Raw genomic sequence first — 21,211 nt, forward strand, 5'->3', positions numbered from 1 at the left:
GTTTATAGTGTATCCATAGACTTGTGCCACAGTCGATTTTAGAACATTTTCACCACTCTGGAAAGAAACCCTGTACCTGTTAGCAGTCCCCATCTGCTGTGGGCCGGGTGCTGAGTACAGGGTCTCACACAACTTTCAGTAAAATAGAGCTAGTCTCAATTGTGTATTTAGAATTTTAATGATTTTTTTCAAATTAAAAAGGAATTTATTTTCCTTTGTTTCTATAGCTTTTGCCTTATGAACAGTCTTCCCTTTTGGAACTCATCAAGACTGAAAACAAGGTACAGATTCCTAAACCTAAAAATCTATTTTTTAAAATGCTTTAATTATCTTCTATAATTTACTTCTTTCCTTTTGTATTTTTCCTCATGAAACTAGGTCCTAAACAAAGTCATCACTGTTTATGCTGCACTTTGTTGTGAAATCAAGAAATTAAAATATGAGGTAATTATTTGTACTCTTTAAGAGATTAAAAACATGATTTAAAAGCAAATATGAAAAAGAAAGCAAATATGTGTTTATATGTGTAAGTGTGCACAAACATTTCATGAATATTGGATGAGCTATATATTTATTTTAGCAATAATAATGAGACCATTCACTAAGTACTATTTACCAAACACCATGCTAACCCTCTTAACAGTAATAACCACTCAGGGAGGGACGTGAGGAATGGATGAGAAAATTGAAGCTTAAAGAGGGTGTCACTCATCTTACATTTTATTGGTAGTAACGGTTTGAGTCTGGGCCTGCATTCCTTCTGTATTACTTGTCATATACACTGGGTCTTCTGGATATAACTGATTTTTTTAAAAAGGTTTGAATTTTTAATATTTTGCATTGTGTCACCCATGAGCCTTTGAAACTGGTAGATGGTAAACTTCATCTTTTCTTCTTTACATTTTTTTTGTTTTGTTTTTTACGTTGTCCATACTACATGGTTGCTTTCTTTCATGAACTTGTGAGAGGATGTTGGACAGTTGAGAGTGGTCAGATAAAGTAAAGGCTAAAGAAATCAAGAAATAACTTTGAGTATCAGTAATATCTTTGATATTCTAAAGATAAATGGAATTTACCTATATTATAAGCAGTTTTTGAAGTTAAGTACATTTGTATGTTTGATGTAATTATCTGTGTATTATTAAATAGGGATAATGAAGAGAGCCTAGGAATTTAAAAACAAAATAGCAACCTTTAAAATTATTTTAATTTTTTTAAACAGGCTGAAACTAAATTTTACAACGGTCTCTTGTTTTATGGAGAAGGAGGTAAGTTTTAAAATTTCATATTGTAATGTTGTGGTGCCTTTTTTGAGATTGAAATAAACAGAAAGTTAACTGACAGTTCTAGGACTGTTAAGATCATGTAAAGTGTTAATTTGAGCAGTGAACAGTCACATTTTTTGTTGGTTTATGTTTTTGTTTAGTAAATGGGTGAAAACCTCAGTAAATAAGTGGCAGCAAATTCTGTATAAAATTGATTCGTGAATATTTTTATAAATTATAAAGCACAATAGCTGGATGAGGATTTTCCTTGAATTCATTAAATAGTGGGACAGATGGTTGCTTTTAATTGTGTGATTAATGATTGTTTCATTTTTCTCTTTAGTGTAAAATTCTATTTTTCATACTATGCAGATTAGAAGATGTCCTAATGAATAAAAATTATTTTCCTTTTTTGATGTTGATTTACTTTAAGATAAAAACTTGAAATATTCATGTTGCCTTTTAAAGCTACAGATTCCAGCATGGTGGAAGGTGATTGTCAAATTCAAATGGGGAGATTTATTTCATTCTTACAGGTAAGTGGTTTTTACTTTTTATTGAGTTTTTTTTTTTTCCTCCTAAAAAAGTTTGAGTAAATCATGTAATCAGAAAAGAGTCCTGAAATGTCAAATGCTAAGAAATTGTACTCTGAGGGTAAGGCACTTCGTTGGCATTGGATTATATTTAAGGAGATTGTAATTCCTGAAAGATTTTCATAGCATTTTTAGTGACATAGCTATCAAAATAAATTTCTTTGTATAATTTCATTTATGGACAGTTTATCACCATGCCTCTTAAAACAATTTTAAACTTTGTACCTGGTAGGAAAAGATCATTTATGTTAGAAAAAGTGGTTAATGGAGCTCATTAAGCTATTATATGGACAAGGATGAAGTTTTAAAAGCAGCAGCATATGATGCTTTTAATCAGATGTTTCAATTTAGATGTATTTTTCATTACTGTAAAGTTTTATTTTACAGTGTAAAGTTATTCTAGGTCTTTTGGTTTATCAAAAGAATGAAATTAGTTCTGTTTCTCCCCTCTCCATTGTAAAAGCAGTGCTTATATGACAAAAGCAAAAACTGGAAAATGAGGAAACGGTAGCCATAATCCTACTTACTTCTGACTGTTGGATATAAGATTTGATACATTTCATTGAATCAAGCATGCTAATAGGTTCAAATCCTTTATATCTTTACTGCTTTGTTTTGGTCTTCTCACCTAATTGAGAGCATTTTGTTGCAGTTGTCCTTTATGATGGTATGTGTCAGTCAGGGTTCAGTCCGAAAGCAAGTATCACGCAGGGTATTTCAAAAGGGGAGATTTATAAAGAGCTACCATTTGGTCCAGCAATACCATTCTTGGGCATATATTCTGAAAAGATGAAAACTCTTAATTTGAAAAGTTAATGTGCACCCCAATAATACAACAGTTTATAGTAGCAGAGACATGGACGCAACCTAAGTGCCTGTCGACAGATGAATGGATAGAGAAGATGTGGTATATACATACACAGTGGAATATTACTCAGTCACAGAGAAGTAATGTCATTTGTAGCAACATGGCTGGACCTAGAGGTTATCATACCACAAGTGAAGGTAGAGAAAGACAAATATATTGCTTATGTGTGGGATCTAAAAATAATACAAGTAACTTGTTTACAAAACTGAAACAGACTCACAGATATAGAAAACAAGCTATGGTCACCATAGGGGAAAGGTGGGGAGAGGGATAAATTAGTATGGGATTAACAGGTACACACTACTGTACTATATGCAAAATAGGTAAACAGCAGTGATTCACCACAGAGCATCGGGAACTGTACTCAATTTTTTTTATTGACCTATAATGGAAACTAATCTGAGAAAAAATATAGTTGAATCACTTTGCTGTACACCCGAAACTGATACAATATTGTAAATAACTGTATTCAATTAAAAAAGAATTTATATTAAATATAGAGAATTGGTTACGTAAGAATTGGAGGGCTGAGAGCAAAAGCAGGTAAGCCAGAGGACACGTCCCCTCTACATCTAGGGTGAAAAAGGAGCAAGGTTCGGGTTGTTAGACTCTGAGACCTGGAAGGAGGCGCCCCAGGGGACTAGCATTATCACGGCTCTGAGGCATCGGTGCAGCCTGGCTGTGCTGGGAGAGTTTAAAATGGAACATTGCTTCTGTGGTGCTGAGAGACGCTGGAGCCTGGGGCACGTTGTCATCGCTGGGTTGCACTGCTCCTGCCTGGGTTATCTTGATAAAAACAGCAAGAAATAGAAAGGATGTCCCTTGCCTGCCTTAAGTCTCCTTTTAGTGCCACCTGTTGACAGAACTTAACAGGAAGCCTGCTGGGCTGGGGTCTGAGGAAATGTAGATTTGCAGGGTTGACGTCAAGGTGTCAGTTTCTCCATCTGGTTTTGTCAAATTTTGCATTTATTTTGATGACGTTTTATTTGGTGCTGATGAGTTTAGAATTGTTAATAATTCCCAGTAAATCGAATTGTTTATTGTGTGATGACCTTCTTAAACTGTGATAATAATTATGTATATAATATATAATTACATATATATTAATTAGCTATACTAATGCTAATAAAAATCTATTTGATATTACTATCACTGCCCCAGCTCTACTTTAGTTAGCATTTTCTCTTTTTTTAAATTCTTTTTTATTCTTTCAACCTTTCAGTGTCATTATGTTTCAGTTGTGTTTCTCTAAAACTGGGTCTGTTTGGATTTTGCTTTTTCATATAGTCTGAAAATTTCTGTGTTTTAATTGGTTCTTTTTCTGTCTTTTATAGATAGTCTATTATCTGCCTTTTGCTTTGTGCTGTTTGTCCTGCATTTTCTAGTCTTTGCTTTGCTTTTATTAGATTTATAGAAGTTTAATAAGAGATATATAACTGGAGCTGTTTAAATAAAATTGAAATGCATTATTTTCACTTTTAAAAATTTAAATTGTGGCTCTCACAGCTGCATATAATTTCATTTTATACAGTCAACAATCAGTCAACAAATGTTCTGGGAGCCTGGCATATGTTAGAAACTGTCATTGCTGCCTGGGATACAGCAGTGCACAGAACGGACAAATTCTGCCCAAAGAGAGCTTATTTTTAGAACAGCCATAAATTTCATTAGATTCTAAATACTTTAGGATAGGTGTGAGATAGTTAATGACAAACACATTCCTGGGATAATCTATATTTCACTTAATGTGTGCCAAGCCTGTTAATAGGTAGGGTTAAAGGTTATAAACATTGGAAGTTATTTCAGAGTGATTTCTGAAGACCCTTTCCCTTCCCTTTCTAAACTGGCAGCTTTTGAGCTTCATTCATTCAGATGTTTATTTAATAGGCAGAAATTGAAAAGCAGTTGAAGATTAGCCACCATACTGGGCAGTGGCTATTCAAAGAAGGAGTAAGACAGTCTCTGTCACTTAGGAATTATATGAGCAGTGAAAGCAAGACTTAAAATACAAGAATGAATGAAATGCTATGAAGGCAAAGAGTTAGAAATGACTGTGGGAGGTGAGTGAAGAACTGATTGCTTGAAGGATGCTTGCAGTTGTCTTATTGCAGATTAACTGGAGATTTTTACTGGAAAACACTATTGTTTATGTTTAGCATTGTTAACATAAAACTCAGTCAGAAATGATGACATTTACTCAACTTGTAACATATACTCAACTTGTCATTTCAGGAACTGTCTTGTTTTGTTACGAGGTGCTATGAAGTGGTGATGAATGTAGTCCATCAGTTGGCTGCCCTCTATATCAGTAACAAGTAATGGATTTTAAAAATCATTTTGCATTTTTGATAGAAATGCAGGGAATGTTTTTTCTTAAACTAGCTAAATATCTAAAAGCTTTTTTGTGTGTTTACTCACTTATTCACTCATTCCTTCATTCACTTATTCAGCTTTCTTTGAATACTCATGATGTTTTAAAACACTCCTTGTTGTGTGTAATGCAGAGGTTAGTAAGACAGTTTATACCCTGGTGCAGGAACCCATTATCTGTCTGAGAATGTTGACAGGATAATCTTAAATTTAATTGTAGAGAAAAGGGCTAATATAGAATGTACTGAGTTCTCTTTACTTATTGCTTTTGAAGTGAAGTTTTCTTGGCTCATTAGAATCATGTAACACCTAAACTATTGAATCTTAGGGAGAGGGGACTAGATAATCTGTACTTCTAATGATCTTCCAAGTTTGGATATCATTGCCCTAAATCAAGAAAAATGATCAAATTGTCATAGTTAGTATTCCTAACCACCACAGAGTAATATCTGGCATTTGATTAAAACTTTATACTTAATTTTTCCCACTCAATTACAATCTTAATCACTTTGTTTAGATGTATGATTAGGGGTTCTCAGTTGTGAGAAGAGAGATAACTGAGGCCCAAAGGAAGGATTTGCCAGGATTCCATAGCCATTTCAGTCTGGTCCTTTTGGTCACCAGTCCATTCATTGTTCCGCCTCTGCCATGCTGCATCTTAACTCTCTTTATAAAGTGGAAGAGTGTGTTGTTTCTCAGCCTCGTGTTTTTCTGCTCTGTAAGATATTTATTTTATGTTCTGTGTTCTCACTAAAGTTCTCGTGGCAGAAGGGAATGAGAGCATAGCTACCCCAACCCCTATAGAACCTGGTGTGTGATTCAAAGAGACCCTTCTCTACCACACCCCGGTCCTAGAAAGACGAAAGTTATTTGAATTTTGTGTTTAATTTTTAAAGTATTCTATCGTGCTGAATATATGTGCTTTAGTATATTAAGTATTAATTTATTTATTGTTGAGTAGGTTGACTCTCTGGGAAGTAAAATTGAATTATCCTGGGGCTTTGACTTTGGTATAATCCCATTTATATGCATTGTTTCCTCAGTAGGAATGAAAACTCTAGAAATAAACCCAACTGAAGAGAGGACTAGTTTCCAAATGCCAGTTTGGGTAGGATATTAAAGATTCTAGTTGAAAATTGAGAAATTCTAATAGTTTAGAAATAAACGAATATCAGTTTCGTTATTTCTCTGCTTCATCCCAAGCTAGATGGGCCACATGTTGACGTATACCGAGTTGGGTACAGGTTAGTTCTCTTCTTGGGAGTGGACTGTGATAGTAAACTTGTGTTGCGTAAATTTTAGTGACTAAAGCCTAAATAAGAGTAAATACATTTTTATATTCCAAGAGACGTTTTCCTTAAAATAAACATGAACTGTGACCAAAAAACGAGGTTTTCTTTTAAACTTGGATGTTATTTTATTACAGGATTGCACCCAAAATTATAGAAACAACTGGAGTTCATTTTCAGGTAAAAGTAATTTAACTTGTAAAACAATAATTTTTTGTATATTTTACTTTGGCATTTATATGATTGGGGAGTACTACACTTATTGCAAAACTCTTAAAGGATTTCTTCTTTCTTTTGCATTTGTTCTCTCATCTGTGAACTTGATGAGGCGTTATTGACCCACTGTCAGTGTAACTCTTCCTAGTATTGGCCCAGTGTAGACTCTCGAAGTCAGTGGTCCCCAACCTTTTTGGCACTAGGGACCCACTTTTTTGGAAGACAGTTTTCAAACAGACCACAGGGGTGGGGGGAGGGGGGTGAGGGGATGGTTTTGGGATGATTACGTTTACTGTGCACTTTATTATTATTAAATCAGCCCCGTCTCTGATCATCAGGCATTAGATCCTGAAGGTTGGGGACCCCTGCTCTAAGTGGTCTGAGAGAATCTACAGTATCGTGATTAAGGATGAAATTTGGGTGAAGGGTTTTCCAATTTTAGGCTGACTGTTCCATCTTGAGGAGTAGTAGTTTCATCTGTAGCTTAACTTACCCACTGCTTTAAGTTAGTAATTATCCCAAGTGTGTTTAACTTTAAAATCCACATGAAGCTTAACTTCTAACTAGTGATTAAATGATAATCATTAAAGGTTTTTTGACAGACTATGTATGAGCACTTGGGAGAGCTGCTAACAGTTTTGCTTACTCTGGATGAAATTATTGATAATCACATCATGTTAAAAGACCACTGGACTATGTACAAAAGGTGAGCCAACCAAAATGTTCAAAATACTCTCTTTGTACAGTTAATGTATTACTAAAAAAAAATAGTGCAGATCCTTTAAGAGACCTGAAGATATATATTTAGAAGGATCTTATTTCAGATATTCTTTGAAGACAGTAACCATTCTTTTAATTGCAGATGGACTTTTTGAGAGTATGGTATACTTGTATAAAGCATCCTAATTCTTAAAGTATAGTGAATGTTAATTTGACTATTTTAGGACCCAGGTTTATTTTCCTTGTTCTATACAAGTAACAGTTATTTATTCTCAGCTTGGTTTTGTTTTGTTTTATACTCCAAACTTTTTAAAGTGAAGGCATTTTATTCAGTCTATTAAGTATTCACTTTTATCTAGAGAATACCAGGTATCTGAATTGAAGATGATATAAATAGGTATGTGATTAGAAATTTAAGTATATTAGGATTATTTTTGTTCAAATTTTCAAATGTACAGAGCCAAATAAATAATGACAAATATAGGACTTTGATTTGGGGGGATATTTTTAATATAAGAATTTATTGGCAAATTGAAGGTCTGTCTCCTACTTTTCTACAAGGTTACTGAAATCTGTCCATCACAATCCTTCGAAGTTTGGAATTCAGGAGGAAAAGCTAAAGCCATTTGAAAAGTTCTTGCTGAAACTAGAAGGGCAGTTACTTGATGGAATGATATTTCAGGTATGAGAGCTGTGTCAGACGGTAATAAATGAGCTTCTCTTAGTAGACCCAGCTCAGAATTATAGTGGGGCACTTTGATAGCATATTGCTGTGCCTGTATTTTTCTTTAAAAGTGCTTAAGCTTGAAACATTGATTATGTTGTAAGATATAATTATGTCAGTATCTAGTAGCTAATGAAATTAACAGTATACTGGTTGTACTTGGGATAAAGTTTTTTTTTAATTATGTAAAAGGATAGAACTGTTCGAGGATTAGTATATAAACAGTTGTGTCAAGTGTTTTTTTTGTTGTTAATCTCTAGATTTTAGGTTTGTGAAACAGCCTCTTAAAAGTCTGTTTTATTTCTTCCTACCCAGGGAATATAATTTGGATCTATACAATTCAGGTAGCTTCTAACCGCATGTGGCTATTTAAATTTAACTTAAAATAAATCACCCTCTGCCATACTAGCAGCATTTCAAATGCCTAACAGCCACATGTATTATAGATGTCACACTTGTGTGTGCTTGGTCGTGTCTGACTCTTTGCAACCCCGTGGACTGTAGCCCTCCAGTCTCCTCTGTCCATGGGATTCTCCAGGCAAGAATACTGGAGTGGGTTGCCGTTTCCTTCTCCAGGGGATCTTCCCGACTTAGGGATCAAACTCACATCTGCTGCATTGGCAGGCAGATTCTTTGTTGCTGAACCACAGGGAAGCCCTCACACTGTAAACTTAACATATGTTACATACTGGTGGTATCTCAGTAAAAGGGGGGGAAAAGTCAGCTGTGGCTAACAGTCATACCAGTCAGCGCATATATAAAACATTTCCATCATCACAGGAAGTTCTGTGAGATGACACTGCTTTGGTAGTGTTCACCAGAAGTTGCATTACAGTACACCCTTGAACAGCATGGGTTTGAACTGCATGGGTCCACTTGTATGTGGATAGTTTTCAGTAGTAAACGCTCTAGTATTACATAGTCCATGGTTGGTTGACTCCAAGTGTGGAGAGGAACTGTGGATATAGAGGGCTAGCAATAAGTTATATGTGATCTAACTCCCACTTGTTCAAGGGTCAAATGTATATTCCATTTAAAATCTGTTTCAAGGTTACCTTTAATTTACATTTTAGATGGTCACAATTTTTACAGAATGATCACAGCTCTTGTTTATACCAATTTAACTACTAATCCATTAATTTTAGGAGAATTTTTTTGTTGATTCTTTTTCTAGAAGCCGTTTCTACACATGATGTAATAAAGTGCTAGGAGAGTAATTGTAACCAGAAAAAATAAAGTCTCTTCTTAAAAGTGTAAATTAAAATAATAAAACATGCTTTCCTATGCTTCATCAGATATACCTTCTGTACATCACCAAGCACCACTGTGTCCCTTCATGTAGGATTATAGATTTTCAGTTCAGTTTTATTACTTTCACGTAACTGGTGCTCAAATATATAAGTATATATACATTTCCCATTCAGAAAGATTTAGATATTAGACTAAATTAAAAACTTGAGCCTCAGTGTTAGTAAAATTAAAAATGATGAATGTAGGATTTTATCATTCTATATTTAATTCTGTTTCATAGCATATTAAGTCATAATAACTTATGAGAGTCTAAATTTCTCTAAATGTTTTCTTTGTAGGCCTGTATAGAACAGCAGTTTGATTCTCTCAATGGAGGAGTATCTGTGTCAAAAAATAGCACTTTTGCTGAAGAATTTGCACATAGTATTCGCTCAATTTTTGCAAATGTAGAAGCCAGACTTGGTAATGTAAAATGCATTTTTTGGTTTTTGTTTGTAAGGTTTTCATTTCCTTTAAAGGAGAACTTTAAGTACACTGTTTTTCTCTCATGATGTTGTTTTATAAGGCGAACCTTCTGAAATTGATCAGAGAGACAAGTATGTGGGAGTTTGTGGACTCTTTGTATTGCACTTTCAAATTTTTCGAACCGTTGATAAAAAGTTTTACAAGTCTTTATTGGACATTTGTAAGAAGGTAAGAATTTGTAACTTCTGTTTTTTTCAATTTGAATAGATGGGAAAGATTTTGGATAAAACTAGATATTTTAAAATGTGTTTTATTCCTGCTTACAAAAAATGATAATTTAGTAATAATAGTTACAAAACTAGTAGCATAATATTCATTTAAAAAACTAAGCTGTCCAGAAATGAGTAACATTGTTCATGAAAATACCCCGTAATTCCACATCATATAAACACAGATTAGTAGGTGCTTTTCCGGATCTTTCCCTATGCATTAACTTCCTATTACTATTACTACTTTTTTCTCTTCTCTTTCTTTTCCTTCTTTTTGTCATTCATTCCCATTACTGAAGTAGGAAAAATATGAAATATTTTTTTTTCTGTCTTTGCTGTTTCCATGGTGTGGCGCCTGATTTCAAAGTTGAAAATTTAAATATTGTGTAGAATCAAGTATAGTGACCATGAGAACTGAGCCATCTTGGATATGTATTTTGTATTTTTTCACTAATATAAAGTGAAAATAAAGGTCGTAACAATTCAAGTTTCTGTTAAATTTTTACATATTTTTGTTCATCTGAAAATCCATGAGTGTGTTTAAGTGTGTGTGTGCACATGCATGTGTATGTTGTTTAATATTTAGGCAGAATAAAATTAATGTCATGCTCCACACCAGATACAGGAATGCCTTGCCATGAAGTTTGTGCCATGTTAACATAATTTTTCATATTAATGATTATCTTTTTATCATTATTTTTCTTGAAATAAATTGTCTTCCATCGCCTGTTGTCAAACTATTAAATAGTTCATTATTTAGCCTGCATTTAGTGATTTCCCCGTTTGTTATATTTCCTGTTTCAGGTACCAGCCATCACTCTAACTGCTAATATTATTTGGTTTCCTGATAATTTTTTGATCCAGAAAATACCAGCAGCTGCCAAACTTCTGGACAAAAAAAGTCTTCAGGCCATTAAAATACACAGAGAGACTTTCCTGCAGCAGAAAGCTCAGTCACTTACCAAGTAGGTTTTATAAGTACCCATAATGAAAATACTTAGATATTTTATATTTTAACTGTTACACTGATTCTGAATATATGGAAAGCATTTGAATTATAAGATCAAACATAGTTACTCATTACCAGAGGAAAGGCTGGACCGTCTCTTGGAGATTTATTTTCTAGGAGTGTGTTCTTGTTTTAAATGTTTTAGGCTTAAACCTCAGCTTAAGATGTGGACAAATTATGCTTTTTGGAAATACATGTACCTGTGCGTATTCTCATACATACATACTCTTTCATCAGGCATTGCGTGTTTTTTGTGTGAATTGAAGCCACTGCCGTCGACGCCATCTGATGACGTTAACATTGCGTGCACATGCTTCAGTGTTGATTTTTGCACGATTGACTCTGATGCCATCCTTTTTTTATTTTTGTGAAAGTAATGTATGCACATATTTAAGAAGTTAAAAAGTACTAAAGGTTCAAAGGGAAAACTAATTGTCCTCTTCTGAATTGCCCCCATACCTTAGTCCTGTTCCCTAAAAGAACACTTTTAACTCTTAGTTTCTTTTAATATTTACATCTTTTAGCTTCTCTTCCTATGTAAAATTCCAAATATGCACAAAATAGAGAAAATAGTATAATGAACTCCCATGTTCTCATCATCTGGCTCAACAGTGAAGTTTACTCACTGGAGTATATTGCATCCTCCCTGGAGTATAGTGCTAAAATTTTATGTTGACCTAGATGAAGACTTTAAGTGAAGTGTCATGGGACTTTGCCTCTGGCCGTGTGCTGATCACGGTTTTTATCTGTAACGTGGTTATATGATAATATGGAAAACTACCCACTTTCTATTGATCGTCACTGTTGAGGGGGCAGTTGCATCACTCCTGTACGGTGGGAAAGGAGGAGGGTGTGTGGGATGTATGCGATCCCCTAAAGCGTCTTTTAGTACTCCCAAGTCCTGTGATTAAAGTCATAGAGAGTGATAGCAACTCAATTCAGGCAGGACTACTCAGGGCAGAGATTCAGGGCTCTCCAATACATGGTAAGACAGAGTTGAGAGATGAAGACATAAGTTTGGGTTTAGATTACAGAGATGAATTCAGTAGGATGGAGAGACAGGAATCAGATTTATTAGTAGTAATCTTAAAGATTTGGATATTTTTGTTATCAGAGGCTTAACATTGTTTAACAATGCAGTACAGTTGCTAAAAATGTCAGTTCGTATTTAGACTACATTAATAATTATACCCAAATTTTGGAAATTAGCTGTCGTGTCTAGGCTAGGGGAATTGATAGTGGCATTGAATTCTTACTGGTCACATAATTAGTGTTTGGTGGTGCCACGTTTTGAGAGGGCCACAAAGTGCAGCATCCGTGGATGAAGCTGATCAGGATGTTAGATCTGAGAACCATGACCTTTGAAGACTCAGTGGAAAAGTCTCTATATGGTTTGACCTTTAAAAGAGAAATCTGAAGAATGATGTGTTTTCTTTAAGTATTTGGAGGGCGTTCAGGTTGAAGAGGGAACAGATTTAATTCCTGTGGCTCCAGAAGTTCAGTCAGAACCAAAGGATGAACAGATATTAATGGTAATTGCCAATGTTTTTAAGCTTGTCCTAGGCCTTCTGCTAAAGGATTTAAACACAGTCTTACATAAACTCTGTAACAATCCTCTCGTGTGGGAAATAGTAAAATCACAACTAATATTTAGTTGTGTGCTTTCAATAAGCTAGTGTGTCTTCTTTTTTAATCATCAGAAAATCCTGTGAGGTAGATACTGTTGTTATGGCCATTTTATAAGTGAGAAAACTGAGATACAGAGAGAGTGACCTTACTCAAATTTAAACAACTAATGTGTGGCAGAGCAGGGAGTTCACGTCTAGAGCACAAGCCCTTAACACTGCTCTAAAGTACTATGCTCATCCCATTTTCAGGTAAGGAAAATGAGGCTTAGAGAAATGAATGTTGCCAGGGCACACAGCTAGGTACATGTCAGAGAGGCCAGGCGGGCCCACGTGCAGCCTGCTCCTAGCCTTTGCAGCAGAGTCGTGCAAGCTGCCCTGAGGAGCCGTGACCCTCACACCAGTGCTGCATAGGCAGTCCACGGTGCTATAGGAACTGAGTCGTCTTAAGTGAAAAATTGAGTAAGTTGACTTTCAAAGATTCGTCCCCCCGTATGATAACATTTTAATGTTTCTAAATTCTTTATTTCGAACATAAACCTGCAGTCCCTGCAGAGTGCCTTTGAGCGAAGGGGGCAGTGTCTTTTTCATTCTCAGAACTCGCCAAAGAAACCTCAAATTCACAACACTGAAGTAAAGCCCAGGAGAGGGGAGTCCTGCTTGAGTCCTGATCACATTCTCCTAAAAGTGGAGGCGTTGCCCTGGGATTCTGCCCTTTATCTGTGTTCCAGGCTTTTAAATCAAATCACCCACAAGTCAAATAATAAATTTTAGCACCATTTGAGGCAGAGTGCAGCTGTTGGTGGTGTTTGTTTAATGGAATCCTGGCTCAGCAGAAATAATTTTTCTCAGGTTTGGTGGTGAGGTTTCACCTCCTTAAAACACATTGAATTAATTAAAATTAATTTATTATTTTTAAAATAAAAGAGGAGTATACCTTAAATAGTTGTGCCCTGAAAGTTCTCATCTTGAGTGATTTGATATGCATTGATAGAGTGATGTAGTGTTAATAAGCAACCTGCTTAGTAGAATTTTATTACTGATTCAGCTTTTCCAGATTGGGACAGTTTCCTAGATTTGGGCGTAAGTCCTGGCTCAGCTGAGTACTAGTATGATGTTGGGCCCATTACTTAATTTCCCTGTGTGTCAATTTCCTGTTCTGTAAAATGGCGATCATAATATGTTAGTTACTTATAAGGTTAATGTGAGGTTGGAATGAGTTAATTTGTGTTAAGTGCTTAGAACAGTGATTGGGCATTTAGTAAGCATTCTGTAAATGTTAGCTTTTATTTTCAGATTCTAAGTACTTCCAGTCTGGTTCAGGCTGTCATCCCGTTTCCTCTGCATTATCACAGCAACTTCCTAAGTGGTTTTCCTGCTTGTACCATTGTCCCCTATATAGTTTATTTTCAGTATGCCAACCAAAGTGATATTGATCCTCCTCAGAGTTAGAGTAGTTTGCTCAAATCCGCTAGCAGGTGTCCCCAGCCTTCCAGATCTAATGCCTTGATGACCTGAGGTGGAGCTGATATAATAATAGAAATAAAGTGCCCAATAAATGCAGTGTGCTTGTATCATCCCATAACCATTCACCCCAGCTCCCCCAGGCTGTGGGAAAATCATCTTGCATAAAACCGGTCCCTGGTGCCAACAAGGTTGAGTCTAGAGGGGGGCTTCCCTGGTGGCTCAGAAGGTAAAGCATCTGCCTGCAGTGTGGGAGACTCAGGTTCAATCCCTGAGTCAGGAAGATCCCCTGGAGAAGCAAATGGCAACCCACTCCAGCACTCTTGCCTGAAAAATCCCGTGGACGGAGAAGCCTGGTGGGCTGCAGTCCATGGGATTGCAAAGAGTCGCCCACGACTAAGCAGCCTCACTTCAGAGGCTTTCCACTGAAGTCCTTCCCAGGCCTTATACAAACCCCTTCCTACTCTCCACTCTGCCTGCTCCTCCACCCACTCACCCCTGTGTATCTCTGATCTCCTTTTCTCTTCTCACCCCCCTCTCTGCTCTTCAGTCATCCTGACTTCTTTTAGCACTTCAGCATGGCACACACTCTTCTGTTGTGAGATGATTGCCTTTGTTGGTTACTTTCCTAAAATTCTCATCTGTTATATATTTTCATGGGTTACTTATTTATGTCCTTCAAATCTTGGCTCACGATCACTTTTTCAATAAGGCTACTTTGGTCCCTGTGTTTTAACTGTACTTGCTGCCCCGGTCACTTTTCACTGCTATATTTTTTTCGTAGCACATAGCTGACATCTCAGAGTTCAGTTACTGATTGCTTTATTGCACAACTCGTCTTTCTAGAATGTAAGGTTCACGGGAGCAGAGATTTTTGTCTATTTTGTTACTGCTGTTTTTTGTTTTTAGTAGTGAAAATTAGTGCCTGGCCTGTATAGACGTTGAATGAATATTTGTTGCTTAAGTAAATTATGTGTGTGCATAATATGTGTATTTTGAATTGGCTGCTGCAAGGAAATATTTTATTCTAGCCAGTATGAAGAAATGGAAGTAAATTTTATTTCCTGTGCTGAATAACCTCAATATTTTCCTTTGTTAGAGATGTACAGTCTTACTACGTCTTTGTGAGCTCATGGATGATGAAAATGGAATCTATTTTATCTAAAGAGCAGAGAATGGATAAATTTGCTGAAGACCTCACCAGTAGATGTAATGTTTTTATACAGGTAGTTGCATCTTCTTTCTTAGAATGTTTGGATTATTTATTTGTTAATCCAGGGTACAGAAGGTACACTGTGAAAGAACTGTAAAGGGTAGGATATGTTTTTGTGTTTAAAACTGAAATTGATTTGGTTATGTAAGTTTGGATCTGTGTGACTTGTTTAGATTTTCTAATAATATGCTTTTAATATATGCATCTAATGTATGCAAATCTACACTCCATGCAAGTCCTGACTTCTTAGCTGTATCCGTAAGTTTTAATGTGTTGTATCTGTATTATTCTTTTTTTTTTTTTTTGTATTATTCTTTACTTCAAAACACTTTAAAAAATTTGTTGTGATTTCTACTTTGCTCTCTTGACTGTTTTGAAATAGAATTCTTCATTTCCAAAGGCATGAGGATTTCCTAGTTACCATTTTATTATTGATTTCTCCCAGTATGAAAATACCTTCAGTATTGAAGTTTGTTGAGATTTGCATTGTGGATCGGGCTATGGACAACTTTGGCACACATTTCATGTACACTTAAAAAGAACGTAGTTTGCTTTTTGTTCGAACGTCATGGTATTTTATACATATCAAGTAGGATCATATTTGTTAATTATTTTGTCTGAATATTCTGTCAGTTACTGAGATAATTAACTGGGTTGGAATCTCCCACTGTGTTAAAGATTTGTCTTATTTATCCTTTGTAGCTTCGTCAACTTTCATTTTATGTATTTTGAGACTAAGTAGGCACGTAACATTTAGAGTCGTTATAGCTTAGGGGTGAGTCAAACCTTTTGACAGCAAACCTGGTAATGCTTTTTGTCATAGGTCTCTTGTGCGATAGTAACATAGCTGTACCAGTTTTCTTTTAATTAGGTCTGTCTGCAAGGTCTGTCTGTTAACCATCCTTTTATTTGCAACCTGTTTGGCTCCTTTATTTAATGTGTGTCTCCTTTAAGCAACATATATTTCTCCCCAATGAAACACTTTTGTGTATGTCAATACTGATACTCATATTTAATTAGCACCTGATTAGTTGCTTTCTATTTGTCTCACTTGTTCTGTGTCTGTATTCTTTTCCTTTCTTGCTCTCTTTTGAATTATTTTTATTTATTTTTCCTTCTGTTACTTTCATTCAGTATTTTACTGTTCTTTTAGTGGTTGCTGAAGAGATTTTAAGATGCATTATTGAACATTAAGCTCCAATATAAATGAGTAATTCACTTTCCAGACAGTATAAGGCTCTTAGGTCCTTTTAATTCTATTTACCCCTTCTCACCTGTGCTGCTGTTGTGTATTTTGATTCTATGTATATTTTAAACCATATAAGGCATTGTTGCTGTTGTCTTTAATAGTATTTGTTTAGATTTACCCATATATTTAGCTGTTCTGTTGCTTTTTATCCTTCTTGCATCTCCTCATCTTTCTACTTGTGGAATACCTGTTAAAATTTCACTTAATTTTTTATTGTTTTCTGGCTTCCTTTGTTTTTGTTGAGAAGGCAGCTGTCAGTTTTGCTGTTTTTTTCAATATATGTCTTTGTTGGATTGCTTATAAAATTTGCTTTTTGGTTTTTAAGCAATATTACTTTGATGCACCTACATGAGGTATGTGTTTTTGCTACTTGGGATTTGTAAAGCTTTTGGAATTTGTGGAAAATTCTCAGTTATCAACTCCTTAAGTACTGTTCCTGTTCTAGTCTCTTTTTTAATTATTTCTTCATCTAACCTACTATTAAACCCGTCTACTGACGTTTAAAATTTTTTCTTAGTTCTTAATTACTTTTCAGTTTGTTTCTTTTTATAGTTTCCAATTTTCAGAAATAATTTTGTGTTTTATTTCCTTCTGCATACTCAGTGTAATTACTTTGAAGCCCATGTCCAATAATTGCATTATCTAGCTATTTCTATTGTCTATTTTTTGTTGTTTGTATTTTGGATATATCTTATCTCTTTGTATGCCTGGTGATTTTTTTTTTTAAATTTTTTTTTTTGCCTGGTGATTTTTAATAACACAAATTGTATATAGAACTATAGACATAATTTGAAGATCTGGGTATTGTTTTTCTTCCTCCACAAAGGATTTAGTATTTGCTTCCTGTACACGTTAGTCTAGGACAACTAGTAACTGAGATTACCTCAGCCCAGTCATGGGTTTAGATGATCTAAATTGGGACCTAAATTGTATGATGGCTGTTTTTTCTAGTTCACCCTTACTTTTTGGGGGTAGTTTTTAAGAATCCCAACTCAGAGCTTGGTTGATAGAGCAGGACTCCCCCTTCTCCTTGATGGGCCATGAGCTCCTATTTTTATCCTCAGGGATCCTGAAAGATATGTCTGGCTTCTGTCTTTGTTATCCTCTTTTGGAATGGGCAGATGCCTCTATGGGAAAGCAGCCTCAAATGCTGGGCTCATGTCTCTGGATTTCTGTCTTCTCCCTATGATGGCTTTGTGGTTCCTTATTTTCTTAATAGCTCTTTGATATCTTCTAAGAGTTAAAAAAAATGTTTTGTCTAGATTTTCTGGTTGTTTTATATGGGAAGGTTGGTCCAACTTACCTATTCTGCCATTGACAGAAACAGACCCCAGACCTTCCCCCACCCCATTTAGATGCTTAAAATACATCCTTCTTGTATACCCTTCACAAGTTAATGACCATCTGGGAATGAGGTGATAGCTTGTGACCTCTCTGCCCCCTCCCACCTCTGCCCCCAAGAAAACCTCTTTTTCTGCCTGCCTTAGCGTTAGCTTTCCCTGTTCCTTGTCTCTGCATTCTGACTTTTCCCAGTGCTGCAGTAGGTTCAGGGTCTGGTGTAACAGGCCTGTAGCTGACAAGGTAAGACTTGCGGCTCTTTCCTGCATGCACACCCCAAGCTCTGATCTTACTGTCACCTCTTAGGAAGCGACCTGCTCTCTGATTTCTTAGTCCTCTTACTTGTCGCATCTCTTCACCGCAGAGCTGTTACTGGTTCACAGAAATTTCCCCTCCCTGCATTGTGTCATTCCTTTAGTCAGCCACTGTTACTCATGGTGGAGATGGAGAAAAAGGTTGAGAATCACTGGCATATAGCTGTTGCCCTGGCTCCTTGGATATATTCGCAATAATATAGTTTAGGTTCATCTCTAAACTGTACATGTTTCTCTTTTTGGTCCTTCTTTATAAACTCAAGGAATCTCCATTATTCTGTTTCTGTGTGTCCTTGGATCTAAATGAAAATATATTTGAGAGGTAATACCCTTTTTCTTGTTTTGTATTCTGTCCTTTTTCTTTGGGTTTATTAGCACCAAATTTTTTTTAGTGATTCCTATATACATTGCTCACAATTCTTTAATTGCAATTATATGCTGTAATGTCAATAGGACCAACCTTCTAGTATGTGATAGGTTACATAACTTTAAAGGGGTGCTTTGAAACTTCACCACCATGTATAATACTTTGTGTAAAGAGTATTTCAAAATCTTAAATGCACTCTAGAAACATTAGATATTGGTGAGTTGAAGGATTATTATCACATAGAGAATGAAATCTTGAAGAAATGAAACCTTTTATTGTGATTTTAATTGATGTTTTATGTTGGTTTTTTATAGGGCTTTTTATATGCGTATAGTATTAGTACCATTATTAAAACCACAATGAATCTCTACATGTCCATGCAAAAGCCAATGACCAAAACATCAGTTAAGGCATTATGCAGGCTTGTTGAACTTCTCAAGGTAAGTTTTGGATTATTTTACCTTGCCATTATAATTGAGAAATGATCTGAGCATAAAGTAGGATTTTGGGGGGTACGGTTTGACTTCATGATTATGAGTATAAAAAATTATGGGAATGTATATTTGTCTCTTAGTTAGATAAAGGAACTCGCCAGTGACAGAAATTTCTGAATAATTTTCTGTGAATGGCCAATATACTTAAACTTTATTAAAAGTTAACATGTAGTTAAAGGGAAAAGAAGGAAAATGAAAAGATTAGTCAAAATATTAGTAGTTTTACTCATGAAAGTTCTAAGTGTGTTGCATGAGTTTTAAAAACTACACATGAAATGTTATATTTTATAGCATTAAAATGCATATGAGGCTAGTCAGCATGAGGCTGTTTATTTTGTAATTTAGAGGAAGTGTTGTAATCTTGGGATTTGATTGCTTTTGAAAATGTGGTAAAATGTTTCTTAGCATACTCTTAAGTAAAAAAATAAAACTCATAGGCAGAAGAGCCTACTTGTAGCTTTTTGTAAAACTTGAGCTAAAGATTTGCTAGTGAATTTCTGTTAATAGTGGTTTTAGACTTGCTTAGGAAATAAAGATAGTTTGGAGATCTTGTCTTTAGATTTCTAGCAGTTTTTTCCTTTAAGATATTATTAGTTATATTTATTTTTAATAAAATGCAAATATAGAAGTGTATATATGTATAAATGCATGTATATCTTTTATTTAATATGTAAGCATAATTTAAAAATAATAAACACTTAAAAACCTATTATCCCATTTAGGAAAGCAAATGTTACCAGTATTTTCAAAGCCCTCTGTCTTGTCCTTCCCGGATTGCATCTTAATCTACGCCTTTGGAGGACCCACTGTCCTGAACTTTATCATTCCCTTGTTTATTTTTAGTTTGTGGCATATGACTGAACTTATCAACCACTCATTGTTTAGTTATAAATGTTTTTGAAGTTTGTACTAATGGAGTGATGTCTCATGTACTCTTTGTCTTGGTTTCTTTTTACTCAGAATTTTTTATTTGGTCTCACCCATGTTGGAATGAGTAGCTGTCGTTCATTAATTATCATTACTGTGTCGTCTTCCTGGGGTTGGACTTCTGTGTTGTTCCCAGTTTTTGCTGTTTTAAATCATGTTGCCGTTCCTTGTATTAATTTATGTTTCATGGTATAATTGTGCAGAAGTTTTTATGAGGTGTTACAAACCTATGAGTGGATTGCTGGGTTTTATGCTATGTATATAATCAGCTTTTTAAGATGATGCCAGATTATTTTTCAAAGTAGTTAATGTCAGTTTACATCCCTCCGTCAATATATTAGATTTCTGTTGTTCCCTACCTGGCCAACATTGGTATTATCAACCGTTTGTGTGTGTGTGTGTGTGCACATGTACTTATGAATTAGTGTTTATAGATGACTTTATACTTAACATTTCCCTGATGATTAATGACAATATCTTTTCAAATATTATTAACTGTTTCTTTTGTGAAAAATATTTTCATGTCTTTTGTTCAGGTATCTGTTGAATTATTTGCCTTTTAAAAAAAGTGTTTATTTCGTTTGGTGTCTGCATATTCTGAGTACTGATCCCTTGTGTGTGGCAGGTATTTTCTCATACATTGGTTTATCTTTTAATTTTCTTTATAGTGGCTTTTGATAAACAGAAATTTGTAATTTTAATATAGTTGAATTGACCAGTCTTACCCTTTATAGTAGTGCTTATTTCATCTCATTTATAAATTTCTTACCAGGCCCAAAGTCATAAAGATATTCTAGAATTGTGCCTAAATATTTTAAGTTTTAAGTTGATTCTCACAGAATCACTTCTGATTCTTTTTAGGCGATAGAGCATATGTTCTACAGGAGAAGCATGGTTGTGGCTGATTCAGTCTCACATATAACACAGCACCTTCAGCATCAGGCTCTTAATTCTATTTCTGTGGCCAAGGTATAAAAGCATAATTATATTATCTTTCTAGTTTGCCCTTCTGTTGTTTTGTGTTTTCTAGTTAAACCTGTTTATCCACAGTATTCTTGGTTATTATCTCCAAGGTATTCCATGGAGAGTGATCAGGATTATCTTTAGCCTGAATTTCCAGCATTAACACAGTTCTACTAAAAAAGGACAAACTGTGCATTTTTAAAATAATGTTGTGTCTT

General features: G+C 35.1%; 1 protein-coding gene across 1 annotated transcript in view; it reads left to right on the forward strand.

Annotated features, from left to right (window-relative positions):
• The window catches only part of WASHC4 (WASH complex subunit 4), a 53,176-nt gene that overhangs the window by 3,757 nt on the left and 28,208 nt on the right, over nt 1–21,211 (forward strand). Inside the window, exons 3-16 of the mRNA XM_043440964.1 lie at nt 228–281; nt 379–444; nt 1,223–1,268; nt 1,734–1,801; nt 4,959–5,041; nt 6,523–6,565; nt 7,204–7,307; nt 7,883–8,003; nt 9,635–9,758; nt 9,862–9,989; nt 10,835–10,995; nt 15,228–15,354; nt 18,924–19,049; nt 20,892–20,999. Of these exons, the coding sequence (XP_043296899.1) occupies nt 228–281; nt 379–444; nt 1,223–1,268; nt 1,734–1,801; nt 4,959–5,041; nt 6,523–6,565; nt 7,204–7,307; nt 7,883–8,003; nt 9,635–9,758; nt 9,862–9,989; nt 10,835–10,995; nt 15,228–15,354; nt 18,924–19,049; nt 20,892–20,999 (1,359 nt within the window). The remainder of the gene's footprint in view (nt 1–227; nt 282–378; nt 445–1,222; nt 1,269–1,733; nt 1,802–4,958; nt 5,042–6,522; nt 6,566–7,203; nt 7,308–7,882; nt 8,004–9,634; nt 9,759–9,861; nt 9,990–10,834; nt 10,996–15,227; nt 15,355–18,923; nt 19,050–20,891; nt 21,000–21,211) is intronic.

Source organism: Cervus canadensis, chromosome 21 (assembly GCF_019320065.1).
Source record: "Cervus canadensis isolate Bull #8, Minnesota chromosome 21, ASM1932006v1, whole genome shotgun sequence".
In the NCBI taxonomy this organism is placed as follows: domain Eukaryota; kingdom Metazoa; phylum Chordata; class Mammalia; order Artiodactyla; family Cervidae; genus Cervus; species Cervus canadensis.